The following is a 20643-nucleotide window of genomic DNA, read 5'->3' as shown; positions in this document are numbered from 1 at the left end:
CTAAGCCAGTGTGACACTTCACTTGTTTTGCTTGTGAAAAGCTGATCCAAATGACCCAAGTTAAGTATGGTGTGGTATATTGTAATGCAAGATGACCAGCTATGAATCTTTTGCATCTTGGGAATGCGTACATTTTACAAACAAGTTAAATGATCAGGTTACATACTTTTGTTCTGTTAATCATATATTTTTAAATAATAAAGCAGCTGCTATATAGAAAATGTGGTCCAGGCTGTGTACTGTTCTCCCCCCCCCCCCCCCCCCCCCCCCCCCTTGCTATGTGCAGTTGCATACACATTTGTCTTCTATATCTGCATTATGCAAATATACAATTAACTACTGAATTAATACGCTACGTATTTTGCAAATTAAAACTCGAGCACACATCTGGTTGAGCTAACCACGGTTACAAACAAACTGCACTGTTTCTGTTTTTAAAGAGTGTTTCTCAGTTTATTTGCGACTGACCTGATGACACTTTCGTTAAATTTTTCATCAGTTCCAAGTGCACTTCTACCCTCTACTGGCCTAAGGGGGCATCACTCCACGTAGTAACGGTCGTTCAGGTGCGTAAGAGTGCATCCTCACAAGAAGACAGTGCTTCACTACTTATCTCAGTCGGATAAGTTATTAGTCACATTGGCCTTTGTTTAATCTTTACATATAACAATATTCGAATCCTTTTTTAACAAATTCCTTTGGTTCCGTTGGTCAAAATGTGATGCTTTGAACGAGGGTTAATTCACGTTAATGCGTAAACAAAATCTTCTGTGGTAACGCTCGTGAGCATACAGGGCATGTGAATGCAGCTTTCAGTACTCTTCACGGAAACTTTATCCGTTTCTTTTACGGAACACAGCGTGTCCCCACGTTTCAAAATTTCGCCGTCTGCCTTGACTGGATCCCTTCCCACTGACAATGCGTTTTCCGGCGTGTCTCAAAAAGTTTTTGACCCTGTAGCCTACACCAGCGTGTAGCTACGATCATCCGAGCGGAGATGTCCCGTGTGGCGGCGCCCTTTTAGAGGGGTAGCGCACATGCCTCAGCGAGCATCGCTCAGGCGTCTTTGTGTTCTGTGGCAGCGGAGGCGGAGCTCGCCGGCCAAGCGCAGCAAAGGCTATTCAGAAAGTTGGGAGCTATTGTCGTGGGAGATTTGGGAAAAGCGAGAAACCCCTCGTCGGGGGCACCACTGATAGCCGTGCCTGGCTGAAGCGCTGGAGTATACCAGGACAAGACTTGGGAAACGCACGGATATATGGAACGATTCCAGCCCTCCCGTCTGAGTCCGGCAAAACTATTATCTGACAAGCTATTCGTTGCAATGTTACATATATGTTTTTTTTTTTTTAAGAGAGAGAAGTGATATACACGCTAGATGCATGTTGGTAAATTGGAGGATTCGTTTAAGGTACGTCTAAAACGGATTAACTGATTATTTTGCCAGTTTCCATCGGCACTGGCAGTGCAGGTGTGAGAAAGTCGAGGCGGGCGTGAGTTTTCATCTTGTTCACCACTGTAACGGACATGATACATGATAGTTATGCTATTTCTTCTTTAGACTCGTAACAGATCTGACTCTCCATACCCTTTAATTTCACTATCGTCGAAATATTACATTTTGTTCGAGAGTCCAGTTACTGTGCTCATCGTGGGCTCTCTATTCTCATTCTCAACAGATTAGCTGTAGCCTATGTCGCTAGGAGACCGTATCCGTGGAAACTGTTTAATGTCCTGGAGTTATTCATTAGCTCATGTTTGTCCTGAAAGAGAAGTGCAACTCACAGAAAACATTTCACACGCTGACTGTAGTCCCGTTAATGAGCGATGTGCTAAAGCAAGGATAACGGGCGGAATCCGAAAGCGACTGAGAAAGTGTAGCCTAGCGATGGTGCCAAGCTTACTTAAGCAAGGAGGGTTATAGGATTACTTTAACTGGTAAACCAGCCTATCTATACACAAATTAAAATACGTAAAAAAATGTTTAACTATTTGAATCGATCTCCGCGTAATAAAAATGTAAACTGTGGAACACCGCCACTTGCTCTTTTCATTTTATTTGGAAATTTGAAATAAGTAGGCCTATGGATCCCAAAATATAAAACACGTGTCTCGTTATAAATAACAAGTACTGGGACCACTCATTCGTAAAACTCAAACGTCATTGCTGTTCTGTAGTTGTTTTATGACTTTAGCCTGCCTGACGCATCTATCCAAAGTTTTGTTTCTGAAACGCGTCTTCGAGAAGTCCAAGCCGTGACCCGTGCGCTGCTGTCGATCGTCTTCTTAGGCATCTGTCACTGAATTCCACCGCCCCCTCCACCCACCCCGTTAGTCTGGGCCCCGAGGACCCCCAGCGCTAGATTCCAGATGGATCCGGTCGTTTTTGGCGCGTGTCCCTGCCCGTCCCTTGGGCCAGGCAGGTATGGGATGTGGTGCACTGTTGTACGATCTCCACCCAATATTGCACTCGTCCCGGCCTCCCGGACCCTTGGATTACCCGACTACAGTAGCCAAGGAGACCGGGGCTATTCAAGGACACACCTGGAGAACACAGATTGGAGAAATGAAAATGGCGTCTCTGCAGCTTTCCCAACTATAGCGCACTTTTAAAGACAGACCCCCTGTTCCACTATTGTGTTCCCTTTGGGTACCTTGAGAATGTAGCGTGTATGTGCGCACATGCGTTTCGTGTCCGCGAGCATGCCCGTGGACAAAGGCGTCTCCTCCTCTGGAGCAGAGATAAGGGTCCGATCGATCTCTGCGCCATGGGGCCAGGTGTTCATCGTTAGCTTAAGCAAACCTTGCATCACCAGATAAAAATTGAATTCTCAGGAAGAGCAAATAAAACTGCCATGTTTTCCCATTTGCTAACAGCACTATGGCTTAGTATGGTGGGAATTTTGAACCAACTTTATTAGTTGTTTAGTCATTCAACATAGACAGTACACAGAGCTGGATGAGAAGTTTAAGTGTGTGTTAAAAGCGTCCAAACCAACAACAAATTTCGATTATATTTCATGGATGTGAGTCTTCTTAGTGCCTACTACCAGCCCATACACACGATGAAAGGATCAGTGTATTCCCTTTTTTAGGCCACATAAGTCCCTTAGAGGCAGGCTCCAGTTGTAGTCAGATAATGACAGGGCCTAGGCTCAAACCCGTGACCAGAGTGCAGCCTAGGCCTTGGGACACATGGGTAGCCATTTTGACGTGGTTTTCACCTGGATCATGCAGAACTGAAAACTCGACCGTCAGCACTCCCTTGGATTGAAGCTGATTCTCTCACTTTTGGGCTGCCTTGTGTTTCCAAGTCTTATTGGCTGTCCTTATGGCTTAACTAAACGACATTGAAGGGGAAATAAAGGTGTTTTGAGAATGTACTTTAAAAGGTTTTGTGTTGCCTACTTTAACCTTTTTGAGTGTTGAGTGTTTTTCTTCCAACTATGGAGTTTTTAACTTGCTTTTTGAGGATTCAGGCCTGTTTTTTTTTTTCCAATTTTCCTTCTGGTTACTCTGTAAAGCGTCTTTGTGACAGCTCTCTGTAAAAAGCACTATGCAAATAAAACTGATTTGATTTAAACTTAGGGGAAAAAAACTCCTGATTAGAAAAAGTGAGTAACTGATCTGATATGAACATAGTAAATAACTCTTCACAAAATATTTACAGACACACAAATTGCTGCATTAAGATACCGCAGTTTGTTACAACTGCTGTGAGATTAATTTATGGTTGTATTTTTCAGAAATCCACATATATCCAGCACATTGCTGCGCATTCTGTTTTTGTCAGAGAAGCCACAGACTGAATGAGTCACATTCAGTGGAGGTTTTGAGAGAAGTCCATGAACCCTACAAAGCACCTCCTGTTTACAACATTCACACCACCTAGACTTTTGGAGCATTTGAGGGCTGTTATAAAATTTTTTTAAAAAAAAAACAATAAAAAAAAGCAGTAGTGTGAGGTAATCAAAACCTTATAGACAACGCCAACCACATCTTTCCACAGAGCTCGATGTCTGTACCAGAATGACAGACAGACTCACCAGGACTGCAGTATTAAAAACTTCAGATCTGAACACTTCCACACCGTGGTTATCAGTTCTTTATTTCATACTTAATTAGCGGCCGATGACTCACAAGCCTGTAGTGTATACTCAAGAATGCATGTACACCCAAGTTCATATATAAAACAAAAGCACACAGACCCAGGGACAAATTGGGTTGTAATATTTATCTGACACTGTGTTTTTACAACATATGTGTATCGGAGCGCACATCTTGGCCTTCGCCGTATCGATCTTAAAAGTACACCGTTCACAGAGCTCCACAGTTCTGACGCCCAGAATCCAGACGTTAGGTACCAAGACAGAACCGGTACCAGAAGCTTTGGACGAATGCATCTAAAGTGGACTCCAATTTTGACTACACAGCGTGCCTTCAGTCAGGTTACTTGTTTTAGCATAACTCGCTTACTAATTATATTTGTTTCTTTCACTTTTGAAGGTCTGAGGTGACAAAGATAACCCGACAGAAAGGTTAGCACCTTTAGGAGTGAACAGACAGTATCCCTTGAATGTATGACCATGCCAGTAACTTCAAGACAGACAGACACACACACATGTACACACACATTCACACACGCACGCACACACACACACGCGCACACGCGCACACACACACACACACATCATTCCCACAGAGTGATATGGGGACAGAGACTGCACTATGCAGCCTCTTGTCGGCCATTTTGGAAAAAAAGCTTATAGTCTTCTCTTTGGCTTCTTCCTCCGTCTCCTCCGTTCCACGGAAAGGGGACAGAGATGGCATAAAAAGGGCGATTCCTCTCCCTGCCCTGCCCTCCCTCTCCCCACACACCGACAACACACACACACACAACAGGCACACACACACTCACCAGACCCCACAATGATGCAAAAGACCTACGGACGACACACAGTCACTAGATTGCCCTGCAATAATTGTTTTTACTTGAAATTTGGCTGGAGGCTTTTCAGAGGGAAATTTAACTTTAATTCTGCCTGTTCTCAGAACTTGGTGGCTTTCTGGTATGACAAACGCATACAATTTGAAACAAATTACAAAATTAAAGACAAAAATCTTAACAGCTTGTGTGTATGCATTGCTGGTACACCATAAAAAGTCTAAATCTGGTGACAAAAAATTTGGCAGTTGATGTCAGCCCCAATTTCCACGCACGCACACACACACACATACACACACACACACACGCCTACACACAGACATGCACATAGACACACACACACACACACGCTTTGACAGAGACGCAAACAGCCAGCTCTCCCCCCGCCTCTCTCATTACACCTTTAAGTCCATCATGGCCTTTCTGCGGTCAAAGTCTTCCGGAACAGTGTCTGCAGGGACGACAAAAAAGAGCTTTACTTCCATAACATTCCATAACAGCTCCACAAGTCACAGTCTCAATGTGACTGTGCTCAAACACAGGCCTTAAGGAGCCAATGTGACTGTGCTCAAACACAGGCCTTAAGGAGCCAATGTGACTGTGCTCAAACACAGGCCTTAAGGAGCCAATGTGACTGTGCTCAAACACAGGCCTTAAGGAGCCAATGTGACTGTGCTCAAACACAGGCCTTAAGGAGCCAATGTGACTGTGCTCAACAGCCTAGACATGTAACGCCCACACAGGTTTAGACATGTGACGTCTCAAACACAGCCTTAAAGCCATTGCTGCCCTGTTAAGCACAGTGTCGTTCAAACACAGTTTAATCCGTGCCACTGCCCACCAGTTGCCATTTCCGATGTTCACACAAACAGAACACAGCTTCGTAGACTCCCACTGTCACTGCTCAACCAGTGCGGCCTTCTGGGTACTGGCGGAACCCGACGGACCGCGCGGGCAGAACGGGCGCGGGCAGAACGGACGGGCGGCCATTCCGTGTCGAAGCTCCGACGCGCGAGCGCCCGTTTCCTTCACGGCGAAAAGAAACAGCTGCGGCTTCTGTCCACGGCGGTGCCGGAAGCCGGCTCCTCCTCAAACACGAGAGGAGGCCGCTCGCGTCGAGCGGCGCGTGACACCCGCCCAGGTGGGCGTGTCCACCGATCCGGGTTCATGTCACGGAAGAAATATGCCCCGGAAATCACTTGTGTACACATCTGTGGTGGTCAGTGTGTAAAGTCACGTGAGGCTTTGAACCAGTGTAAACTATAATATCAAATAACATTGCTATTAATAATTAACTTGCTTGCCATTTAGCGAAAGCAAGATGTAAAAATTTGCATTAGGCAATCCGCAAGTAGATATACATTTTCCTGAGCTACCTACTTTCTAATAAAATGCTAATTTGCCTTTAAAAAGTCAATTGACTGGCCTGTCAATCAATATTTGTCTTCAATTTTGACTTACCAGTAACTGCAAGCGCTACTCTTTTTCATCTCAAACTCTGTTTGGTGAAAATGAGTTATTCCTGAATCCTAGCCTTTATGTCTCATTTTCACGTGCGTCAGACACGTTTATAAAGTGAGAAAAAGTACCTCCATTGAAATACACACAGAAAAATACCAGAGAAAATCAACTGCGATGCTGTACTTCGGACTCTAATGGAGTACGTATTGTCCCCAGCGGACTGGTATGTAAGCACCGTTGAGAGCTGATTAAGCAGGAGGAATTTTGGCGGCGCACCCGGCGATGGGGACGGGCGGGGTGTGATTTTTGGCCGGGCGCGGGTGACGTACCGTTGCATCGGTAGCGCAGGTTGGACCAGATGATGGCCTCCTGGGAGAAGCAGAACACGCCCAGCCTCCCGCCCCGCATGGTGGTGTCCATCAGCACCCCCGAGTCGGCGACCAATGCCGGCCCCTCGAACAGCTTCACCCTGCGACGCGACAGGCAGAGCGGCCAATGAGAGGGGAGAGGGTGGGCGAGGGGGCGGGAGGGTGTGGGGGAAGAGGGGAAAATTTGACAGTGGACAGAAAAGCTCCTGGGATGGGTGAGCGGCGAAATTGCGACAGGTCAGAGAGGCGATGGGGCTTCCCTCTTTCTCCCAGTGCTAATGCTGTGTGTGTGTGTGTGTGTGTGTGTGTGTGCATAAGTGTGTGTGTGTGTGCGTGTGTGTGCATGTGCATGAGTGTGTGTATGGGTGTGTGTGTGTGTGTGTGTGCGTGTGTGTGCATGTGCATGAGTGTGTGTATGGGTGTGTGTGTGTGTGCGTGTGTGCATGAGTGTGTGTGTGCTGTGTGTGCGTGTGCTGAGTGTGTGTGTGTATGTGTGTGTGCATGAGTGTGTGTGTGGTGTGTGTGTGCTGTGTGCATGAGTGGTGTGTGGTGGTGTGTGTGCATGTGTTGTGTGTGCGTGTGTGTGTGGTGCTGTGTGTGTGTGGCATGAGTGTGTGTGTGTGTGTGTGTGCATGAGTGTGTGTGTGCATGTGTGCATGAGTGTGTGTGTGTGTGTGCGTGTGTGTGCATGTGTGCATGAGTGTGTGTGTGGGTGTGTGTGTCTGCATGAGTGTGTGTATGGGTGTGTGTGTGTGTGTGTGCATGAGTGTGTCTGTGGGTGTGTGTGTGTCTGTGTGTGGGTGTGTGTGCGTGTGAGTGTGTATGTGTGTGCGTGTGTGTATGTGTGTGCGTGCGTGTGTGTGTGTGTGTGTGTGTGTGCGTGTGAGTGTGTATAAGTGTGTGAGTGTGTGCGAGCATGAGTGTGAGTGTATGCGTGCATGAGTGTGTGTGTGGGTGTGTGTGTGCGTATGAGTGTGTATATGTGAGTGAGTGTGTGCGTGCATGCTTGTTGTCGTTTGCCTGTTCCTTCCACATTAATAAAGCTGGTGTTTTCGGGTATAAATGGGGCACACAAGTGTTTCCTCACTCTCTCCTCCTCCTCACGTTCTCCTCTTCCTCACTCTCCTCTTCCTCACTCTCTTCCTCCTCACTCTCCTCCTGCTCCTCTCTCCTCAGTGACACTATCACACACTTCCTCCCCTTTGTTTTCCTCCTCTCTTCTCTCACTCCCCCTATCCCATCATCCTCTGCAGTTTATCTTTTAGGATGAGAGTCCTCAATTAGGGCCCTGTCTAGCAACCTCCCCCTCCCCCCCCCCACTCAAGCTTCCTCCAGTTCGAGACCATATGCACCCCAACCCTTCTCGGATCTCTTCAATCTGTCTCGGCCCCCCTTCCACCCCCCCATCTCTCTTTCTCTCTCTCTCTCTCTCTCTCTCCCTCCCTTTTGCTCTCTAGTAAATTCCTTCCACTCTGCTGTAGTGTCCTCTGCATCTGCATATGAACAGATGCCCGACAAATTCCTGCCAAAGATTTGATCGCCATGGAGACGGGGACAATAACGGGCCGGGGGTGGCTGGGGGGGCGGTGGACGGGAAGGGGAGGGGGGAGGGGGGGGTTAGGGGGCCCGGCCTCTGTGAAGTCTCATAGATTCGGGGAAATTGAAGGGGTACTAAGCCCCGACCCACTCCCACCAGTATTCACAGTCAGCCCTGTTCTTTAGGCACCACAGAGAGAAGATCGCCCCCTTGTGGGCCATCGTGCTCAGCTGAAAGTTGATGGACCAAATAAAAGTTAAAATCATGTTTAAAACTAAAATCATGTTTTTTTTTACACTCATAAGCGATCTGGAAGCTATACCTTGACATAAAACTCTATAACATGAACAGATTTAACATAACAATTTTAGGTTTATGGAACATTCCTGGTAAGTTGGGATAAATGGTTCTAACACTTTTTCATTTTCAACATTTGAACATTTTTGTGAACACACTTTCAAGTCACAAGGAACAGTTCAGTTTTAAAACATCCCATTTTGTTATCCGTGGTAAAATATTAATTTAATTTCAATTCAAGATGCCGATTCAGGTTACGTTTATCCGAACAGTTCAATTCACCTGCCATTTCAACGCTTATTTTGAGAACATTTTTAAAATGTTATGCACAAACATTCTCAGAGACAAATAAGATAATCATCAGTGGGAAGGACGTTACCAGTAAGCGTTTACACCACAGGACTGAAACGGTCAGCCCTGACAAAACTTTACCTGGAAGAATGAGTGCATTATATGAGGGAGTTGTGAGAACGTTCTCATCGTGATGTTCACACGCATTCGGGAATCGAAGATAATTGGTTAACCGAACGTTCTTGAAATGAATTTGTGGTGGTTGGGCTGGGCTAGGGTGGGTGGGGCTAGAAAGAAGTGGGCGGGGCTGAGGTGGGTGGGCGGGGCTGGGGGGCTCACCTGATGTAGCCCACCTGGGGCCTGTGGATGAGCTGCCAGCGGTAGGAGGTCTTGTCCCTCCAGCCCACGTTTCGGGGGTCCTTCCAGAGCAGCTTCACCTCGCCCGGGGTGTCGCCGGTGTTCCACAGGGCGTTCCGCAGGAACTCGCCGGGACCCGTCCGCGACTTCACCGCCTGGCCGGGGGAGGACGAGGGAGGACGAGGAGGCGGTCAGGAGACATAACCAAACTATTTCGGGCCTGGCCGTGGGAAGCAGTCCACAGGACAGCCTCACACATCCACAGCATGTGTCTGTCCCGTGACTCTCTCTGCTTTCCCCCCCAGTCCCAATAAAAAGTGGAAAAAAATGCACAAGGAGGGTGGAAAAATATTTTTCTGTTGTCATCATGAAACTTTCATGAAACCTTTATGTTTGTATACTTAGCCACTGAGCAGATGCTTTTATTGAGAGCAACCCCCAAAGCGCATGTACAAAAAGCTTAGTCAAAGGGCAGAAATGATACCAAGCTATTTGTGTCACAAAACGAATATGTTATTAATGTCCCAACTGACAATAAGTGTCTTTACACAGTTCTACAACATGATATTCTTTTATCCTCATCTTACCATCTTTACCACCACAGTTCTGGAAGCCATCAGGAGGTGCAGTTGGGTTTTGGCACAGATGTTATTATGGGCCCAACCAATCATGCGGAATATTGGTAACAACCAATACAAAAATGGCATTCTTTGCCTACTTCCTAGGTTCCTGTAGGTATTAGTACAGATATTACAGAGTAACCAGATGGTAAGCTTCGTATTCTTAACTCTGAAAGTTCTGTCACCTTTCCGTTGACCCCAAAAACATCCCAGTTTGATTCCTGAAAATTCCTTCAGGGGGCTTGACAATACAGCAAAGTTCTAATGGACACACTGATGCACTGGGAACCACGGTTACCACACGCAAACCTGCAGTTAACCCTCTGAAGAGTTTTTGTAATGATTTTTAGATTTTTTAAATTTTAAGTCAGTGTTCTAGAACTTCAGTTCAGTCACCAGTAGTGATTGTTACATCAGCGTTAGAATATCAAGTTAAGAGTATTTAGCCAGTCTGCTTTTAATGATGTGTTTTTCGGGGTGGGTCTGAAAAGCCGAATCGGGGTTGGCAGTGGCGGCGGTGGCGCCCACCTTCAGCTGCAGGCCGGGCTGGGCGACGGCCCGGAAGGGGATGGACTGCCAGTAGGCCTGCTCCGTCTGCTTCCACATCACCACGTAGAAGCTGGACGAGTCCTGGTAGCCGAAGATGAAGCCCACGTAGTCGTCGTCGGTCACCGTGTTGATGTGGAACGTGCCCTCGAAGTCCACCCCGTTAAAGGCCGTGTAGCCTGGGGGGGGGAGGGAGGAGGGGGGGGGGGTGGAAAGAAGGAGAGGAAATGAGAGGAAAGGAGTGAGGGATGGACGGGGGAGTGGAGACAGGAGGGAGGAGAGGAGAGGAGAAGGAGAGCTGGCAGCGGGATTGACGGGAAACGGCCAGGCTCCCGATCCACCGGCCCTCACTCGCTCATCTACCCACAACCGCGCTCTGAGCTGAGCTAATAAACGCACAGAGACCGGCCAATCAGAAGCAGCCGGGTGATTCACCTGCAGCAGGCTTTCTGCATCACACAAAGGCTTCCCGCTATTTCACCAGACCACAACTGGTAACCAGCGCACCTGCTCAGGCAGCTGTCAATCACACAGAGGAGGGTGGAGCCAACTCACCCACAGCCAAGCCAGGGTCGCTGTTCATGGTCTGGACAATCTCCATGCCCTACAAACAGGAAAACCAGCATCATAAATCAAATCGTACCAATACACCATGACTACTGCTACTACAACTCCTACCACTAACACAACTACAATGAGAACTAAGGCTACATCACCATTAATACTAATACTGCCAATACTGCTATAGTGAGGCTCACCATCACTATTTAAACAATACAGCTTCATTAACAAATACTACTATCATTAATAATAATAATGCTCTATTTGGAGAGCACTCAAATTCAGTGTGCTTGATAAAAATGTCAGCTAAAGTTCCGTGGTGTCTGGAGTGAAAACCTGGTTCAGAACGTTCTCAGTCACCTGGTTGAGCACCACCCAGTTGGGGTCGATTTGGGCGTCGCCCTCCGGGTCCAGGACGATGGTCTGGTAGGCCCGGAAGTCAGTCAGCGTGACCTCAGCGCTCTCTGGACAGACGTCGAACACGTCCATTACCGTGTCGTTGTCGAAGTCTTCCTCGCACACGTCGCCCACGCCGTTTCCTGCACAGGCACAGCCACGCAGACAGGGGGCAGCGTTGAGCGAAGCGGAACACAGAACAGATCCCAGCAACAGAGAACAAAACATAACTGACCTGCAAGGGAACAATAAATGGCTTAATGACAATGATGTAATTATGCAACGCAATTTAAAATTTACAATTGAATACACCGTGCCATGAAAAAACCTTGCATGGCGTTGCATTTTTTGTCATTTAAATTTGCATTTTTGTCATTTAAATTCTTTTGATAAACACTAAAAGTTCTAATGTATTGTCAATATTTTGCAACTTGACAAGTAATGAAAGTGTTTGTTCAAAAACCCAACAGGATTAAACACAACTACATATTGTCTAGTTTGTAAGTAAACTGAGCAGTAGGCACACTTCAGTGGCAGGAAAAGGGCGAGCATCATTGGGCTGTAGGGCCTGTTCTCTTTACAGGCATTTTAGCAGACAATCTCATCCAGAGCGACTTACATGACTAACTGTAGCATTTGCGTTGCATCCATTTATACAGCTGGATATATACTGAAGTAATGCAGGTTACGTACTTTCCTCAAGGGCACAAAGCCAGTGCCCTACCAGCAAATGACCTTTGACCTTCAGGTTGCAAGACCTGCAACTCCTTACCCATTATACTACACTGCCGCCCAAAGTATGTTAAGCGCGTTGGTAAATGTAAAACGGAAGCAGTGTTGTATTTGGGGTTTTTCCTGCTGTGGTTTGAGGTGAGTCAGCGTTACCGTTGGAGTCCTTCTGGTTGGGGTTGATGATGAGCCGGCAGTTGTCCGGCCCGGGCCCGACGAAGTCCGGAATCCCGTCGTTGTCGTCGTCCTCGTCGCACTCGTCGCCGATGCCGTCGTTGTCGGAGTCCAACTGGGAGCTGTTGGGCACGTCCGGGCAGTTGTCGCGGGTGTCCTGGTGACCGTCGCCGTCCCTGGAAAGAAAAGGAGGGGGGGGGCGGGTCGGTTGTGTCTCAGGGGTGCACAGCGAGGGCTTGTTTGTTTAGCTGTGTGTTTATGTGTACGCTAACAGAATGAGCTCAGGGCAGGCGAGGGCTTTTTTGTTTAGCTGTGTGTTTATGTGTACGCTAACAGAATGAGCTCAGAGCAGGTGAGGGCTTTTTTGTTTAGCTGTGTGTTTATGTGTACGCTAACAGAATGAGCTCAGAGCAGGCGAGGGCTTTTTTGTTTAGCTGTGTGTTTATGTGTACGCTAACAGAATGAGCTCAGAGCAAGTGAGGGCTTGTTTGTTTAGCTGTGTGTTTATGTGTACGCTAACAGAATGAGCTCAGTGCAGGCGAGGGCTTGTTTGTTTAGCTGTGTGTTTATGTGTACGCTAACAGTTTGAGCTCAGAGCAGGCGAGGGCTTTTTTGTTTAGCTGTGTGTTTATGTGTACGCTAACAGAATGAGCTCAGGGCAGGGAGGGCTTTTTTTGTTTAGCTGTGTGTTTATGTGTACGCTAACAGAATGAGCTCAGGGCAGGCGAGGGCTTGTTTGTTTAGCTGTTGTTATGTGTCGTAACAGAATGAGCTCAGGCAGCGAGGGCTTTTTTGTTTAGCTGTGTGTTTATGTGTACGCTAACAGAATGAGCTCAGGCAGGGAGGGCTTGTTTGTTTAGCTGTGTGTTTATGTGTACGCTAACAGAATGAGCTCAGAGCAGGCGAGGGCTTTTTTTGTTTAGCTGTGTGTTTATGTGTACGCTAACAGAATGAGCTCAGGGCAGGCGAGGGCTTGTTTGTTTAGCTGTGTGTTTATGTGTACGCTAACAGAATGAGCTCAGAGCAGGCGAGGGCTTTTTTGTTTAGCTGTGTGTTTATGTGTACGCTAACAGAATGAGCTCAGAGCAGGCGAGGGCTTTTTTGTTTAGCTGTGTGTTTATGTGTACGCTAACAGAATGAGCTCAGAGCAGGCGAGGGCTTGTTTGTTTAGCTGTGTGTTTATGTGTACGCTAACAGAATGAGCTCAGAGCAGGGAGGGGTTTTTTGTTTAGCTGTGTGTTTATGTGTACGCTAACAGAATGAGCTCAGGGCAGGCGAGGGCTTGTTTGTTTAGCTGTGTGTTTATGTGTACGCTAACAGAATGAGCTCAGAGCAGGCGAGGGCTTGTTTGTTTAGCTGTGTGTTTATGTGTACGCTAACAGAATGAGCTCAGTGCAGGCGAGGGCTTTTTTGTTTAGCTGTGTGTTTATGTGTACGCTAACAGAATGAGCTCAGGGCAGGGAGGAGCCACTGTGTTTGTGGTGTCGATGTGTCGCCACAAAGGCTTATCATGTCTGGCGAGGGGGCAGAGAGTAGAGAGGCAGAAGAGAGAGAGAGGGAGAAAGAGAGAGGGAGATGGAGAGAGAGGGACGGGGTAAGAGCGGGTTGAGAGAGAGATAGGGAGAGAGAGTGAGGGAGAGAGAGGGAGGGGTGAGAGAGAAAGAGACAGAGAGAGAGGACACAGAGAATACATCAAAAAGTCTCTGCCTTCACACATAAATAAACACAACATAAGCTCACCCTAGTGACCTTTCTAACAATAAATGGGATTAATTTATGAATAAATTAATATAAAGTGAATAATGATGAAAAACCTTTTTAAAAAATGTAAAAATGAGCTGAAAAATTGTTACTTTGAAACTGAAATCCCACCTTTCCTTCCTCTCTCTCCGTCTCTCTCACTCTCTCTCTCCTACCCGCTCTCACTCTCTCTCTCTCTCTCTCTCTCTCCCTTTCTCACCTGCATTGGGTTGCTGATTTCGGGGCAGCTGTCACAGGCGTCCCCCACCCCGTCCCCGTCCCGGTCAGTCTGCATGGGGTTGGGGACTCTGGGGCAGTTGTCCAGAACGTTCGGAATTCCTGCAAGGAGATGGAGGAGTTTCCCTTCTGCCAGATGACCAGCGTGTAACGACATCACTGTCAATCATACTCCACATTACAAATGACTGCAATCGGCCTCTAGATCAGACGACCTCATCCCTGGTCCTGGAGGGCCACAGAGCTGCTGGTTTGTGCTATCACTTTAACCCTTTAAGGCGTGAGGTCATAAATCTATGGTGAGAATGTTCTCAACTGAACATTCTAATGGTGATGTCACAATCACTACTGGTGACTGAAAGCAATGGAGTTCTAGAATGTTTACTTAGGATTTTGAAAATAAAATAAAAAATTCAAATAAAACCTTCTCTTCAACGGGTTAAAATCAGAAGCCAGTTCAGCCCCAAGAGACCAGGCAAGTTAACTGCTTTAATTGGTAAATGGAGAAAGGTTGAGGATCCCAGGTCTAGTCTGGTTGGTTTAAAACATTGGTTTAAAACATTGCTGAAAAATGTATAATATTTTAAATCAGTCTACCTCGTGCCCCATGAACCTGTGAACGCGCTACTGGCTACCTTCTCTGTATCAAAGTTATACTATGCAGGGCTTTAGCCTTGCTGCGGTCCTGTGTTTACAATCAAAAAAGTCTCCTCCACCATTGTCAGGCCCACCATCTCACCCCGAGTTCCTGACTTCACTCATCTAGCTACCTAACGTAGCTGGATCGCTATAGGCAACATTACCTACAGCTCTAACAGAAAACACACACCAACTCCGTGTTGCCGTTCTTCCCCTTTGTGAACTTTCAGCTGTTGCCATCGCAGAAAAGCAATTCCAAGGTTGACTCTGGTTTTTGGTTTTTGAACAAGCCCTGTCGACTTTGTCGTTACCCTTAGCTGTACTTCTTCACCTCCACCATTGAAGTAGTTAGCTGGCTACAAACGCTCAACTGAAACCTGATCCCACCCCACAGGCTCTGTAGCCACACCCTCCCCTCCCTGGCAGAAAGGAGTGCCACGCCCATAAAACATCCCAAACACATTTAAGAAGAAGGAATGCAGACGGAGGAGCATGGCTTCTGAATACAAGCAGAGACAGTCAGTGCATCATAGACATGCCTTAGCATGGTTATATCAGAATGTTTTAAAGTAAAAATCCTGCATAGTATGCCTTTAAAGGCCGGAAGAACAGCGAGGGGCGGGGGGGGGGCTGGGCGGTGTTACCGTCTCCGTCGATGTCGTTATCGCAAGCGTCCCCCTCGCCATTCCCGTCCGTGTCCTTCTGGTCGATGTTGGGCACGTTGGGGCAGTTGTCGCAGGAGTCCCCGAAGGAGTCCGTGTCCGAGTTCTGCTGGTCCTTGTTGGGAATGAGCCGGCAGTTGTCCTGAAAAACACACACAGTCCACTGCTGAAATGCCCAGAGGAGAAAAACCAAACTGAGGCCGGCAAACACAGGCACTGGCACCTTCTCTCTCAAATGCACTTTATTTATTTATTTAGGATCCCCATCAGCAATACACAGTGTGCAGCTAATCTTCTTTACTGTGAATTCTCCCCACCATGGATGGATGGAATGGATGGGTAGAGATAGACAGATATATCTATAGATAGACAGACAGACAGGCAAAGGCAGTAAAACCGACAGATAGACAGACACAGACAGTTTGACAGATAGATAAATAGACAGATAGATAATAGATAGATAGACAGATAGATAGATAGTAGATCACGGAGAAATATATTGAGCCCAACAAATTTTATGAAGGAGAACTCCAAAAAGAAGAGAGTCAGGTGGCTGTTTGGAGACGGACGGACGGACGGACGGACGGACGGACGGACCTCCACATTCTTGATCCCGTCTCCGTCAGCGTCCTCGTCGCACTGGTCCCCGATCCCGTCGTTATCGGCGTCCTCCTGCCCCGAGTTGGGCGTGTTCATGCAGTTGTCCTGACAAAACAGGCGCCGGACAGGTCAGTACTGCGCTTCAGAGAGATGGGGCACAGTGGGGTGTGCAGCCTGTGAGGCGTCTGTGCTGCTGTGCCATGCAGGGTCTGTACTGTCAGTGTCATGCAGGGTCTGTACCGTCAGTGTTAATGTGGTGTCTGTGCTTCTGTGCCATGCAGGGTCTGTACCGTCAGTGTTAATGTGGTGTCTGTGCTTCTGTGCCATGCAAGGTCTGTACCGTCAGTGTTAATGTGGTGTCTGTCCTGCTGCACCATGGTGGGTCTGTACTGTCAGTGTTAATGTGGTGTCTGTGCTGCTCTGTCATGCAGGGTCTGTACCGTCAGTGTTAATGTGGTGTCTGTGCTGCTCTGTCATGTAGGGTCTGTACTGTCAGTGTTAATGTAGTGTCTGTCCTACTGCACCATGGTGGGTCTGTACTGTCAGTGTTAATGTGGTGTCTGTGCTGCTCTGTCATGCAGGGTCTGTACCGTCAGTGTTAATGTGGTGTCTGTGCTTCTGTGTCATGTAGGGTCTGTACCATCAGTGTTAATGAGGTGTCTGTGCTGCGATGCCATGCAGGGTCTGTACTGTCAGTGTTAATGTGGTGTCTGTGCTGCTCTGTCATGCAGGGTCTGTACTGTCAGTGTTAATGTGGTGTCTGTGCTTCTGTGTCATGTAGGGTCTGTACCGTCAGTGTTAATGAGGTGTCTGTGCTGCGATGCCATGCAGGGTCTGTACCATCAGTGTTAATGTGGTGTCTGTGCTGCTCTGTCATGCAGGGTCTGTACTGTCAGTGTTAATGTGGTGTCTGTGCTGCTCTGTCATGCAGGGTCTGTACTGTCAGTGTTAATGTGGTGTCTGTGCTTCTGTGTCATGTAGGGTCTGTACTGTCAGTGTTAATGTGGTGTCTATGCTGCAATGCCATTGAGGGTCTGTACTGTCAGTGTTAATGTGGTGTCTGTGCTGCTCTGTCATGTAGGGTCTGTACTGTCAGTGTTAATGTGGTGCCTGTGCTGCAATGCCATTGAGGGTCTGTACTATCAGTGTTAATGTGGTGTCTGTGCTGCTGTGCCATGCAGGGTCTGTACTGTCAGTGTTAATGTGGTGTCTGTACTGTCAGTGTTAATGTTGTGTCTGTGCTGCTCTGTCATGTAGGGTCTGTACTGTCAGTGTTAATGTGGTGTCTGTGCTGCAATGCCATTGAGGGTCTGTACTGTCAGTGTTAATGTGGTGTCTGTCCTACTGCACCATGGTGGGTCTGTACTGTCAGTGTTAATGTGGTGTCTGTGCTGCTCTGTCATGCAGGGTCTGTACCGTCAGTGTTAATGTGGTGTCTGTGCTTCTGTGTCATGTAGGGTCTGTACCATCAGTGTTAATGAGGTGTCTGTGCTGCGATGCCATGCAGGGTCTGTACTGTCAGTGTTAATGTGGTGTCTGTGCTGCTCTGTCATGCAGGGTCTGTACTGTCAGTGTTAATGTGGTGTCTGTGCTTCTGTGTCATGTAGGGTCTGTACCGTCAGTGTTAATGAGGTGTCTGTGCTGCGATGCCATGCAGGGTCTGTACCATCAGTGTTAATGTGGTGTCTGTGCTGCTCTGTCATGCAGGGTCTGTACTGTCAGTGTTAATGTGGTGTCTGTGCTGCTCTGTCATGCAGGGTCTGTACTGTCAGTGTTAATGTGGTGTCTGTGCTTCTGTGTCATGTAGGGTCTGTACTGTCAGTGTTAATGTGGTGTCTATGCTGCAATGCCATTGAGGGTCTGTACTGTCAGTGTTAATGTGGTGTCTGTGCTGCTCTGTCATGTAGGGTCTGTACTGTCAGTGTTAATGTGGTGTCTGTGCTGCAATGCCATTGAGGGTCTGTACTATCAGTGTTAATGTGGTGTCTGTGCTGCTGTGCCATGCAGGGTCTGTACTGTCAGTGTTAATGTGGTGTCTGTACTGTCAGTGTTAATGTTGTGTCTGTGCTGCTCTGTCATGTAGGGTCTGTACTTTCAGTGTTAATGTGGTGTCTGTGCTGCAATGCCATTGAGGGTCTGTACTGTCAGTGTTAATGTGGTGTCTGTGCTGCTCTGTCATGTAGGGTCTGTACTGTCAGTGTTAATGTGGTGTCTGTGCTGCTGTGCCACGCAGGGTCTGTACTCTCAGTGTTAATGTGGTGTCTGTGCTGCTGTGTCATTCAGGGTCTGTACTGTCAGTGTTAATGTGGCGTCCGTGCTGTATCACTGACCGGTTTGCAGTGTTTGTCGTTGTCGATGCAGGGGAGAGACTCGTCGGGGTACCCGTCAATATCTGTGTCTGGACCACAGGTGTTCCCGTTACCTGCCCAGCCCACATTACACTGGGGGGGGGGGCGGGGGGGAGGAGAGAGAAAGAGCACTGAAAATTAATGAGGGGAAAATATAATGACAAGTAATAAAAAATATTAAGAATAATAATACATTTTATTTATCAGGCGCCTTTTTGAACACTCAAGGTCACCTTACATGGTATTAAAAATCATCTAAAAAACAAACAAAAAAGACAAAAACCAAAAACAAAAACAAGAATGCACACAGGCATGCACAACATTGCTAGTTCGTTACCAATAACACATCCAGTGTTACAGATACAGATACAGGATACAGTCACACAAGACTTGACCAGTTCACTGCAGGGTGTAGACTGGGTGCGTAGAGAGGCGAGCTCTTTTCGACAGGACTTTCACATTCGTCCTCAGGACGCGCAAGTGAGATGCATGCTGGGAAATCCGGCGGGCTCACCCTGCAGGTCAGGTCCCCGTTCCGCTCGATGACGCAGTGGGCGTTGATGTCGCAGGGGTTGAAGCCCAGCGAGTCGCAGGATCGCCACGGGAAACAGCCGACCGTCTGGTTGCCGTAGAAACCCACCTTACACTGGCCGCACCTGTACGAGCCCTGAGCGGGATGGAGGGAGAGAGGAAGAGGAAGAGAGAGAGAGAGAGAGAGAGGGAGGCGGAGGAGAGGGGCAGGGGGACCAAGAATGACAGAGTGATGTAGAGATGGAAAGAGTGACAGAAAGACAAAAAGAAACCGTGAGTGAATCAGAGAGAAAGAGGAGAGAGAAACAATAATAAGGGATTAAGGAGCAGTGAAGAGAAAGAAATAAAGAGAATTTATTTTTTAGAATGTAAAACACATTTAATTATAATGTTCTTTTCATTTTGAACTGTACATTTGCACATTACCCATACCCCAAATACAGAGAGAGAGAGAGAGAGAGAGAGATGGAAGGAGCAAGAACCGGGCTCATTTTTGACAGGTGAAACAGTTGCAGGGCAAAAGGTGAGATGATCATTTGAGGGACGGGCTTTAAAAACACGTGACGATCTGTACATGACAATAAGCAGCGTGCCCTGAATTGCATTGTGGGATTGAAGGGTGTTGGGGGGGCGTAGAGGGGTGAGGACACACTCACCACAGTGTTGATGCACACAGAGTTGGGCACGCACGCGCCCTCAATGCACTCGTCCACGTCCATACACTCCTGCAGGAGGAAGACAGACAGGAAGTGACATCATCCCCCAGGGAGGTGGGGCAGTTCGCTTTCACTAATGGATGCACAAATTGAATGTGAACAATTTAGGTATAAGGGTCTGCTGGGCAAGTAATGTGATGTCACAATGGAGTCTCATTTCTTTGTTACATCACTATGGGCACATAATTAGTGCACTGCGACTGTCCAATCACATCTGCACGTGCCTGCCAACATTCTATAAATCCAGCAGACGCTCATCTCCATATTCCTAATGTTAAGCACAAACATGTGACAATGGATGCTCTGTGCTATACTTAGGCACTGGAAACAGCCGTTACTAACTGGAGCCGTCTGCTGTTAAGAAGAGACGATGGAAGGAATGTAGGCACTGAGTTTATTGTTTCTACTCCTTGTGGTTTGTGCTTTATGGACCTAACCCCCCCCCCCCTCCCCCATTTCTGGGTTTGGTTTGTTCCGCTCACCTGTTTGTGACTCTTGGCATACTCCACTCCTATCCCGCTGAGGGGGGGGCCCGTGAGCCCTGGGGGGCACGGCTCACAGGAGAAGCCCTTTGCCACGTTCACACATGCAGATGGGGTGAAGCAGGGCATGGCTAGAGAGCACTGGGGAGGGAGAGAGAGAGAGAGAGAGAGAGAGAGGAGTGAGAGACAGAGAGAGAGAGCGACAGAGAGAGAGAGAGAGAACAGTGAGAGAGAGGGAAGGAGATTATGACTTTCATATTTTCAAACATAATATGTCTTTGGATACCTTGAAAGGTGAATAAGAAATGATATAGGTTTGAAATGCATTATTATTATTATTATTATTATTATTATTATTATTGTTATTAAATACGCTGTGGGGTAATGGGAGTCACGCTCCACGGTAAAG

The 20643-nt window shown here is 47.5% G+C and overlaps 1 protein-coding gene across 1 annotated transcript in view; it reads right to left on the bottom strand.

Moving 5' to 3' along the window:
• Window positions 1–4084: 4084 nt before the first annotated feature.
• LOC135261849 (thrombospondin-3a-like) overlaps window positions 4085–20643 on the bottom strand; it is a 28966-nt gene continuing 12407 nt past the window's right edge. The window contains exons 9-22 of the mRNA XM_064348507.1: window positions 20235–20375; window positions 19693–19761; window positions 19020–19172; window positions 18488–18598; window positions 16155–16262; window positions 15540–15699; window positions 14196–14358; window positions 12262–12455; window positions 11341–11519; window positions 10975–11023; window positions 10402–10598; window positions 9236–9408; window positions 6733–6872; window positions 4085–5393 (exon numbers count right to left, since the gene is read on the bottom strand). Of these exons, the coding sequence (XP_064204577.1) occupies window positions 5338–5393; window positions 6733–6872; window positions 9236–9408; window positions 10402–10598; window positions 10975–11023; window positions 11341–11519; window positions 12262–12455; window positions 14196–14358; window positions 15540–15699; window positions 16155–16262; window positions 18488–18598; window positions 19020–19172; window positions 19693–19761; window positions 20235–20375 (1893 nt within the window). The 3' untranslated portion in view covers window positions 4085–5337. The remainder of the gene's footprint in view (window positions 5394–6732; window positions 6873–9235; window positions 9409–10401; window positions 10599–10974; window positions 11024–11340; window positions 11520–12261; window positions 12456–14195; window positions 14359–15539; window positions 15700–16154; window positions 16263–18487; window positions 18599–19019; window positions 19173–19692; window positions 19762–20234; window positions 20376–20643) is intronic.

This window comes from Anguilla rostrata, chromosome 8 (assembly GCF_018555375.3).
Source record: "Anguilla rostrata isolate EN2019 chromosome 8, ASM1855537v3, whole genome shotgun sequence".
NCBI lineage: Eukaryota > Metazoa > Chordata > Actinopteri > Anguilliformes > Anguillidae > Anguilla > Anguilla rostrata.
This window is presented reverse-complemented; position numbering and strand designations above follow the sequence as displayed.